General features: G+C 45.2%; 1 protein-coding gene across 1 annotated transcript in view; it reads left to right on the forward strand.

The window, feature by feature from the left end:
- LOC147901366 (uncharacterized) overlaps positions 1 to 10,621 on the forward strand; it is a 135,732-nt gene extending 125,111 nt beyond the window's left edge. The window contains exons 6-7 of the mRNA XM_087376476.1: positions 10,288 to 10,462; positions 10,586 to 10,621. Coding sequence (XP_087232602.1) covers positions 10,288 to 10,462; positions 10,586 to 10,621 — 211 coding nt within the window. The remainder of the gene's footprint in view (positions 1 to 10,287; positions 10,463 to 10,585) is intronic.
- Positions 10,622 to 10,962: the final 341 nt, after the last annotated feature.

A 10,962-nucleotide genomic window follows, 5' to 3' on the forward strand; every position in this document is an offset into this window, starting at 1 on the left:
ATGGCCACAGGTTGGTCATTCTACTCTTGGATTTTGAGAAAGCTTATGACAGGGTAGATTGGGGCTTTCTGGAGGGCACACTTACTCGTTTTGGCTTCTCAGATACATGGATCAGAGGGGTGTCAGCCCTCTACAGATCAGCCCACAGCCAGGTTCTCATTGGTGGAGTCAGGGGGGATAGGTTTTAGACTACCAGATCAGTCTGTCAAGGATGCCCCTTAGCCCCCTTTTTATTCCTTTTTGTGGCTGAGGCTATGAGCTATTACATTAGAGCTTAAGCCGGGATTGTAGGGTTCAGGCTTCCTCTGAGGATGAGCTCTTAGACAGTGAGTTGGTAGATGATACGGCTGTTTTTTTGGATGCCACTCCACAGACACTGAATTCATTCAGGATGGCATTGGATTTGTTTTGCATTGCGGTAGGTGCACACATAAATTGGAACAAATTCAATGTTTTTTGGATCAGTGATGAGGACACTCCAGTCTGGGGGATTGGCATAGGATTCAGTTGGATTCAGAGGGGAGTCTCCGTCAGGTATCTGGGATGTTAGGTTGGGGTGGGCATCTCTCCGGCATAGCAGTTTGCTCCCGTGTTGGAGAGTATCAAGAGGAAACTCATCTTTTGGAGTTTAGCCAGACTTGACCTTGCATCCAGAGTTGTGGTTGTGAACCAGGTCTTATTGGCCACTGCCTGGTTTGTTTGCTCATGTTGGTGCAGATCTAGAGGTTGTATTTCTCAGCTAATGAGACCTATCAGGAACTTCCTATGAAGTGGTTTAGATGGCACCTCAGATGTTGTAGCCACGGTGGCTTGGGAGACCCTCATTCTCCCCACAAGAGAAGGAGGTCTCAATATTATTGATCCGAACTTGCAGTGTATGGCCTTACTCTGCAAGTTTGTAGTATGTGGATTGATGCCTGGACAGGAGCCTTGGAAGGATTTTTTGTACGCAACATTCAGTCTTGTGCCCATCTTTAAATGCTTTGAAGAAGAAGCTAATGCTTGAAACCAAAGTGCGGGTGCATTTTTGAAGACATTTCAAAACAAGGAGGATGATGAAGTTGAGCAGCCCAAGAAAGGTGAGTCTAATAGTTTCTTCACACAGACTCTTGAGGGAGAAGAATGATGATGAGAAGGGTGTGCATAGTAATGATCTTCCCAACTCTTAGAGTTTCTTCTCATGGGGGAGATTGGTTGGATAGCAGCAGATGGATCTTTACTTCAGCCCATCTCAAGTCTCTCCCTTTCCCTCTCATGGCTGCTATTCTGAAAGCTTGGGGCTGCTTCAGAAACACACTTCGTAGAGTTCCACCCAACTCTCGTGAAGAAATTCACAGACAACCAGTCATGTGGAATGACTCTATTTTGGATGATCATGGTAGGCCACTTGGAGTGTCACATTATATGCAGTGGTCTAGATGGGAGAGGGGACTTGCCTCTATGGTAGGCACTTGGCAAGCCTTTATGAGACTTCCAGAGGATCAGAGACTTCTAGCAGTTGGCCACCTCAAAGGGAGTGCACTCAGGATACAATAGATACAGGTAGCCATTCCGCATGTGTGGATTGATATAGATGACATGCCGCTTACAGAGTCCACTTGGTGGGGAGCATTTTCAAGGACGGGCATTCCATTACAAATCATTGCATTGTAGGATGCACATGAGGATACCCTTGTCTTTGATGTTCAGTCGGGAGGCAGACTTGTCAGTTCTTCTGATGATATTCTTTTGGAGTTTGCTTTTCAGCCTGTCAGGATTGCAGGATTCATGGAATGGGGCAGGGACTCACAGTGGTATCTTGACCCTGATCCTATTCTCCTTGCGCTTGGGTCTTGGAGACTTTGGCTGTATGGTGGTTCCCCTATTAGGTTCTTGCAGTGGGACCCAGGGGAGTGGGAATGGATTGATGAGGGGCATTGAGATAAGAGCTTCCCCTTCTTTCGATACACAGTTAGAAATGCCCGGGGACCCAGGGGAGTGGGAATGGATTGATGAGGGACACTGAGAGAAGAGCTTCCCCTTCTTTCGATACATAGTTAGAAATGCCTGGAGATTTCAGCTTAGCAGTAGAGGTTGGAGGCCCTCCAGAGTGCCACATTGGGATAGTTTTCAGATTTCCGCAGTTGTGTGGAAGAACTTTTGACATAGGCTCTGAAAATCCCTCTGGAATAGAAAGATCACTCTTTTCTTTTGGCTTTCTATTCATGGAGGAATTGCAGTGAACCTATGGAGATCCAGGTTCGGGGCTGATCCTACTTGTCCTCATTGTCACATGGCAGTTGAGTCAGTACAGCATTGCTTTATATGACCTGGGGTTCAGTGGCTTGGTTATCTCTTATTGGCTCACAGGTGTTTTTCGAGGGACATGATCTAGATCCAGCTTTCATTGTACGGCGACACTCAGTGGAGTCGTGTTCCCTCTAGGATGTTCCCTTCACTCCTTTCAGTGCTGCTCATGCCTTAGTAGACACGTCTTGGGAGATTTTGGCTAGCATTACAGCTTGGCATATAAGAAGAGCCAAATGTACAGAGGCGATGGAGAGTATCCAGGTTCACCCTTCCCAGACTATGGCCAGTATTTGGACCGACACAGTACACACTCTGATGGCCATTTGGGCGAGCATGCAGGGATCTTCTAGAGCAGCCACAGCCAGAAGAGTCACTTTTTTCAGAGTTTGGAGAGGATCTCCCTTCTTCTCTGAGTCTCCTTCAAGGTTGAGATGGCATTTTCAGCCTCCGCCTTGGATCTTTATTAGCTCATTTTGAGCTGTTTTTTCCCTCATGCATTGCATGATGTACTCCCGCATTTGAGCTTGCTTACGCGGTTTTCTTTCATACTTAATGAAGTAATTTTCTTGCCAAAAAAAAAAGTCTATAATTTCACATCCTCGTGACATCTGTATCTGAAGAGCTAGATTAAGAGTGGCATCTCATCTCGGGCGGTCTTCTCTAAGGAGGGCAGAGATGGACCTCAATCGTGCGTGCTCCGGTCACTCTCTGTGTCATGCGTGGACTTTACGTCTCTCGCTCAGCAGTAGCGTGCTGTCTCTCTTTTTCACGAATCCATGCTGCCCAAATGTCTCCTAGCTCCTCCTCCTTCACCCCTCTGTGGCCCGGAGCCAACTCAAATGCATAGAAATCGACACGTTATTGTGATGGGTCTCCCTTAGCATCCTGTGGTGCTGTCAATGCTTGTTGTTTTCTAATATGTCGTAGTTGCATCTCTTTGTGTCGTCGCATCTCAATCAAATAGAGCCCCATGCAGACTTGATCATGGAAGTGGATCAGTTGGGAGAGTGCCCTACCCTTCCTAAAAGAGACAGTGATAGGGTTCCCAGATCTCATTGCTGGGCAAATACATAAGAAATGCTCCTCTATCTCAACTGTCTCCAGTATGCATAACATATAGATTCGCTTCTCTCTAGGTATGCTTGCAGCTCTCCTTGCTTTCGATCCCTAGCTGATGTGACGAGAACCGCATCTGTCCAATGGCAATCCTCAGTGCATGTGAGACTCCTCTATCAAGGTATTGGGGTCTGATGATGAGTCTGTCCTCTGATTCTCTCAGAAAATGATCGCGATAGAACTGGATCTTGGTGGGGAACTCCTGGTCCCCCCCCCCCCCCCCCCCAAGCTTGAGATGTGTGGAGATGGAGGAGGTCTAACCGTATGATATAATTAATCTCATCTCGAGGGATTTGACTTGGGTGGTGCGTCCATGCTGTACTGGAAGGGGGGCAGCCGGTCCATCTGGATACCGTGACTGGAAAACGATGTGGATACACGTGCATACCATGTATTAGCCCCACTCTTTGCTAGTCATATGGAAGACTCTAGTGCCCGCCTCAGTAGTCTCCTATGAGGTAAGGCCCATACTCTATGGAGGAAAGTCACTTTCTGGAAGATGGCATTGACCTAGAGAGAGAGAGAGAGAGAGAGAGAGAGAGAGAGAGAGAGAGAGAGAGAGAGAGAGAGAGTCATATTAACGTCTTCGGGAGGCCTCACAGGCCTATGGGACAACATGCAAAATGTCAAAATGACTTCAACATCTAGATAGACCAGAGAATCGAGGAGTGCTCATGGCAGCGAAATGTGTAATGATATGATTTTATTAAACTCCGTGTGAGACCCTTTAGGATCTATGGGACTAGTGACCACTATTAAACTAATAGTCCCCTTTAACATCCAGTGAAATTAACATCTTACAAAATTGTTTATGTATTTAGTATTTGTTGTGCTAGCTTGTGTGCTAGTCTGTGTACCTTGTTGCGGTGTTTCAAAACTTCTTTTAAGTAGCTTCCTAGCTTTTCAGCTGGCTGTTTCAACTGATTTTTCAGATCTCCTCTACTGTCGCCATATCCTTCTCAGATGTGTGCATAGGCTCTACATCTCAGGAGTACATGTTCATCTTCTACCTCCCTTGTGGGACAGATTTTGTAGGTTCTTTCCTCTCTGGGGATCTTGGGTCTTGCCCACTTGCCACTCTCCACCTCTAGATCATGTGAGCTGGTTCTAATTGTGCAGATTAGATGCCTTTTGAACAATGATATGTCTTCCCCAAGCTATTTTTGCATTCCATAGCTGTCCATTGGGGGAATTTCCTGTTTGTAGAATTACATTTTTGTCCCCGGGTTATGGCATAATCTCTGTAGTATTTTCTGTGTCAGTATCTCCCTGATTTCAAATGCATCTCTGATATATCAGGGGCTGTTATGCCTCATGATTCCATCCATTTCATTCCCTTTCTATGCCATCCCATGATTTGCATCGCTTCCATTGCCTTGAGTAGTATGTTGTTGGCGTCCATCTTCTCAACTTTGTTTTGAGGTAAGTCATGAATTGACATAATGCCCCCCCTTCTAGAGATATCATACCTATCTCAGCCAGTAGGAGGGGATAGGGTGTCTGTGCGTTAACCCCTAACTCCCCTTGTATAGTTTCTATTCTTTCCCAGTAGGTCTTAGAGAGCCTGGGTGCCCAAGCTAGACAACCATAAAGGATCATTGTGTGCACAAGCATGAGAAAGAAAGAAAGTTTATTAAAGTCTTCGGAAGACCGATGGGTCTATGAGACTGTGAAAAACCTGATACAATGAGCTGTGGTAGTGGAGCTACTAAACGAGCATCCATACCAATGCAAAATGCAAAAAATGCAAAATGGCAGTACTAAGTCCTAAGTACAACATAGTCATGTCGGTAGTCGACTAAATATCACTCTCAGCATCATCATCATCAACCGCAAGACGTTAGGATGGATGAGGCAATGGAGGCACGACGTCGGTAATAGAGTGCTGTCGCCCCCTCAAAGGTGCAGTGTTGGCACGTCTCTTGGTCGTAGCTCTGCGTCTAACCAGGGCCACTGTGACCCCCGTCGGTCGGGCTCCGACTCTAAACAAGGAGGAGATTCCCCCAGTGTGATCTGTGTGTCAATCCTCTGTCAGAGATATCGGGTCACCGGCTCCGAGTCACGGTTATGTCGAGGCCTCATCCTGCGGGGGTCTACGTGATCTGGCTGAAAGAACTTCGTGATAGAGCTCTGAGAGGGATCAGCCGAGGAAGAAGTCTAATCCTGGCTCCGTGCTTGGAGTATCCTCTCGGGGTGTCTAAGTATCTCATGAATGAAACCTACCAAACATTGCTGGTCTAGGTAGGAGAGGAAACGGGCCAAAATCCCATAGCTATCTCTGAAGATGCAGTAGAAACGCCCTCGAATCTCATAGTAAACAGGACACCTGAAGAAGAAATGCTCCTCTGTCTCAACCTCCTGCATGTCACACAATGTGCATATGCACCTCTCCTTGGGTAGTCGCTCTGCTCTGCCGCTCTCGATACAGAGTTTGTGTGAGGAAACCCGGAACTACCCAAGAGAGATCCTCAGCGAGTGGGGTAGGTGAATCTACGTGTATCCTGGTGGGTCAATGAAACCCTCCGTTGTGATATGTAAGAAGTGATCTCTGTAGAAGCCCAGCTTCACTGGAAGATCACTCGAGCCCAACCAGGTCCGGAATGTGTGTAGCTGTAGTAGATCCTCATGGATAACCTGGTTGACCTCGTGTGATAGGAGGGGAGAAAACGGAGTATCCATACTACTAGAATGGAGGTAGTCTGTCCATGTGGAGCCCCAACTCCCGTCTCCCCTTGCTGCAAGTGCCATAGAAGAGGACAGTGCAACAGGGGGAGACCAGAGAGAAAGAAAGAAATAAAGAAAGTTTATTAAAGCCTGCTAAAGACCGATGGGTCTATGGGATTGAAGAAAAACTTGATACAATGAGCAAAAGGGTGGAGCTACTAACAGAGCATCCTAACCCATGCTAGAAAATTATGTAGACATAGTCAATGATATCATAACACATGTCCATCAAAATCATATGCAGCCATCCTGGAATCCTCCTCCTCATATGGAGGCATAGTTTGATCCAATACAATGTAATAGGCATATAGGACATCAAGCTGCATCCAAGGGCAGACTGGGCTGTGTAGGCAAGAAGCCCATAAGTGATCACTGTCTGCTATCTAGGTGAGTAACATGTCGTGCCCTCCTGGCTACTACTTGACGTCTGACGAGCGCCATTGTAACCCCGGTCGGTTGCACCTTAGGTCTGAAATTGGAGGAGATGTCAATGAGTGTGATCTGTGTGTCTGTCCTCTACCGGGTGTGCCGTGTATTGGTCTCAAGGTCTCTCCCTCTCCTACTGACAATGGCCAGGATAGCAACCTACTCTGCTTGGAAGAAATCTGTGATTGTACTCTGAGATGGGCCGGGCACGGTCCTCTACTCCTCTCTCCTCGATGTGATGAGACGGTCTCTATGTCAGACAGTCGTCTGGAGAGGCCCTCGAATCCGTCTCTGAAAAGGCAATGGTATCGTCCACGAATCTCTTAGTAGACTAGGCAACAGAAAAGAAAGTGCTCCTTTGACTCTACCTCATGGCGCTCACACAATGTGCATATGCGACTCTCTTGGTATCCCCTCTACGTGGCTGCACTTGATACGAAGCCGGTGTGATGACACACACAAGTGTCCAAGGGAAATCTTGAGTGAATGTGGTGGTGGATTTGTGTGTATCCTGCTGGAATGATGAACCCTCTGCTGAAATGTGCAAGCAGTGGTCTCGATAGAAGCTGAGCTTCACAGGGAGCTCTGCTTGTGCTAGCCATGTCTTGAATGTGTGTGGTTGTAGGAGATCCTCTCAGATGATTGGGTTGAATTCGTTGCCCCGGAACGGGACAAACAAAGCATCAATGCTGTATGGAAGGGTGGCTGCCTGTCTATATGAAAACCCAATCTCTCAAACCATCTACATGTATGTGCGTACCAACATCTCTGATCACCCTGAGCTGCTAGTGCCAACCAAGGTAGCTTGTGTCGCCTTGTGGTACATGAGCCAAATGCACGAACGTGGTAGACATAAGTGAATCTGGAATGCTGCATCTAACTACAGTGGGGATGCCCCAAACTCAGCTTGAATGATCTGATGAGGGACAGATGGCTTGCTGCGTATCATCCGTGAGAGTAAAAGAACATGTAATCTCTCCACTCGAGTCCACTTTGTGTCGGAGAGGTCTGGTCCCCAACAAGTGCTACCATACATGCCTGTAGGTTGGACCAAGGAGTCGAAAAGGAGAACCTTGCTCCGTGGGTCCTGAAGTATGAGTGGAAGCACTGTCTCTCCAGTCGGGCCAGGGAGGCATAACCTCTACTCAGGCGTGCTTGCATTGCCGGTCTCATTGTGAAGATAGGTCCTGAAAACAGAACCCCCAAATATGTGTATGATGAAACAATCTCAATTGGTGCCCCGTCAAAAGTAAACTGCTCTTTGTGCGCAATTGCTCTAGAGGTGTTGAAGATCATAACCTTGGTTTTACCCAGGTTGACCTTCAAGTCATGAACCTCGCAAAAAGCCAGTGGTGCATCTAAGTGTCTCTGGAGCCGCTCAACGGAAGAGGCTGAGCACCACATCATCATTGTACAAAAGGATCTGGAGCAAATAACCGGCAAGAGAGCAACCATCACCTCCTAGTGTCCTCATAAAAGACTCAAGCTCGTCTACGTAGAGGCTAAACAAGGTTGATGAGAGTGGACAACCTTGTTTGATCCGAATGGTGCTCAAGATCTCATCCTCGTCCGAACCGTGTCAGAAACCCTCTCATAAAGTGCCATAAGAGTCCAAGCTATCTCCAGCCCATTACCGAGCCCCTGATCCAAAGTCTATACAAAAAGGCAATTGTGGTTGCCTTTGCATTATGGATTCATTCAAACTTCATATCTACTGAGATGGATTTGTATGATTGTGTATTTAGTTCCAGCTGTAGGTTTCTCTTAGAAGTTTATGGAGGGCCTGATCTGAGGTAAATAAAATAAGGGAATCCATGCTACTCAAAAGAAATAGCTCTGTAAAACAGGTTTGAAATGACAAACATCTACGAAGAATAACAAACACAAATGGGAGAATTAAAGTGGGCAGGGCGGCTTTTTGTGTGGAAAAATGGAGCTGTGCAGGGGGGATTCGGAGAGGTTGTGCAGGGGCGGGGGGGGGGGGGGGCAGATAGGGGATGTTGGGAGTAGCCTATGGAGAGGGGGGTGAGGGGCAAAGAGTAAATTGCTTCTAAAGTCTTTGAATGCCATTGTCAACATTGCAATTGAGATATGAGATTTGCATCTGCGAAGAATGACAAACACAAATGGGAGAATTAAAGTGGGCAGGGTGGCTCTTTGTGTGGAAAAATGGAGTTGTACAGGGGGGGTACGGAGAGGTGGTGTGGGGGCGGGGGGCCCAGATAGGGGATGTTGGGAGTAGTCCCATGGAGAGGGGGGTGAGGGGAAAAGAGTGAATTGCTTCTAAAGTCTTTGAATGTTATTGTCAACATTGCAATTGACATGGGATTTGCAGAGTTATTTCCTGAGCAACACAGAATGAAAAATCCAGAGTCTACATAAAGACAAATTTGTTTGCCTTTGCATTATTTTCCATTGGGTTCATTCAAACTTCATATCTAATGAGATGGCTTTTGTGTGATTGTGTATTTAGTTCCAGCTGTATTTTTTTCTTAGAAGTTTATGGAGGTCCTGATTTGAGGTAAATAAAATAAGGGATAAAAACTATGCAAACAGGATTGATGCTACTCAAAAGAAATAACTTTTTAAAACAGGTTTCAAATGACAAACATCTATAGTGGGAGAATTAAAGTGGGCAGGGTGGCTTTTTGGGTGGACAAATGGAGCTGTACAGGGGGGATACGTAGAGGTTGTGCAGGGGCGGGGGGCCAAGATAGATGATGTAGGGAGGTAGCCCTATGGGAAGGGGGGTGAGGGGCAGAGAGTATATTTCTTTGAATGTTATCGTCAACATTGCACTTGAGATATGAGATTTGCACATTTATCTGTTGAGCAACACAGAATGAATAATCTGAAGTCTATACATGAAGACAAATTTGGTTGCCTTTGCATTATTTTCCATTGGCTTCATTCAAACTTCATATCCTGAGATGGCTTTTGACTGATTGGGTATTTAGTTCCAGCTGTATTTTTTTCTTAGAAGTTTATGGAGGGCCTGATTTGAGGTAGATAAAATAAGGGATAAAGCTACACATACAGAATCAATGCTACTCAAAAGAAATAGCTCTGTAAAACAGGTTGAAATGGAAGGAAAGGTGCCCATTTATGCTGGCCACTTGCACCTTGGGAGCTTCCCAAACAAAAACCTTATATAATGCAAAGAGGATGACGTGAAAAACACTGATAGCACAAAAACGCCCTCCCATGCAGCATGAAAATGAGAAGGTCAAAAGGAGCAGCACATTCATTGTTGCTAGTTCCTTATGCCAAGTCTTATTTGTCTGTTCTTTCCAACTTCAGTCCTTGAAATTTGACCACCAAAAGAGTGGGGTCGACTGTTATAACCCTTGTTTCTGAGCAAGTGGTCCTACTTGCCGATGCACACAACATCTGATTTCAGTTTGTTGAAACTTCCTTAAACCAAGGATATATACTTCTCATGTTCTATAGTTTTTTTGGGGCGATATATCTCCATGGTTTCTGAGACTGTAAGCTATGCAGATCGAGTGTACCCATATCAAGAACTTTGCATGATCTAATAATGAGCTTCTTGTTGGTGGTATGAAAGGATCCATTTTATTTGTTATAGAAGTTTTCACATTTCTGTATGGTACTTGAATCTTGAGATAGAGCAGCTACAATATTGAGAACCTAACTATATTGGTTTCTTTAAATTTTCAAGTTTCTTGGCATTGAAATAGATTAACAATGATATCTTGAACTTAATTTAAGCCAGAAAATTATCTTACTTCAGTCTGATTTAAAAACAGGCACTTTGGAAGATTTTGGTTTTGATTTGGATGATGGAGGACGTGCACCTGCACCAAGTGGAATGGCAAATGTTCCACAAGATGGAAACGAATCTGAAGATGGAAGAAAACAATCCCAAAGGCCTGAGAAAACTCTGGTAAGACACCACTATGGCTTGTTTTCTGTTTTCTTTTTTAAGTTGAAAATTGTTATAGCTGAAATCCTCTGATGAGAAGATATTTGTTCCATAACAACTTTTTTAAGTTGAAAATTGTTATAGTTGAAATCCTCTGATGAGAAGATATTTGTTCCATAACAACAAAGTTTGCTACATGTGCATGGGTGGAACACAATTGGCAGGTTTTGGTTTTTTTGGATGCAAAATGTGTAATTGATTTGTGGATTGCATTTCAAACAAGCTTATGCATGGGCATTGATGAGAACAGAACTGAAGCTTTGCTTACTAAGCAGTTTCCTTTTCTCCTTTTAGCTTCATTCGAATGTACCAGATATTTGCTTGTTTTTTTTCCCTATAAACCATGACCTTTGTCTTTGCAAAAGAAAGTTTATTAAAAGTCTTAGAAAGACCAAAGGCTCCATGAGATTGAGAAAACCTGATACAATGGGTTGGATGGGTAAGACACCACTATGGCTTGT

Source organism: Dipteris shenzhenensis, chromosome 6 (assembly GCF_047967505.1).
Source record: "Dipteris shenzhenensis isolate YYH24624 ecotype China chromosome 6, Dip_SZ_1.0, whole genome shotgun sequence".
In the NCBI taxonomy this organism is placed as follows: domain Eukaryota; kingdom Viridiplantae; phylum Streptophyta; class Polypodiopsida; order Gleicheniales; family Dipteridaceae; genus Dipteris; species Dipteris shenzhenensis.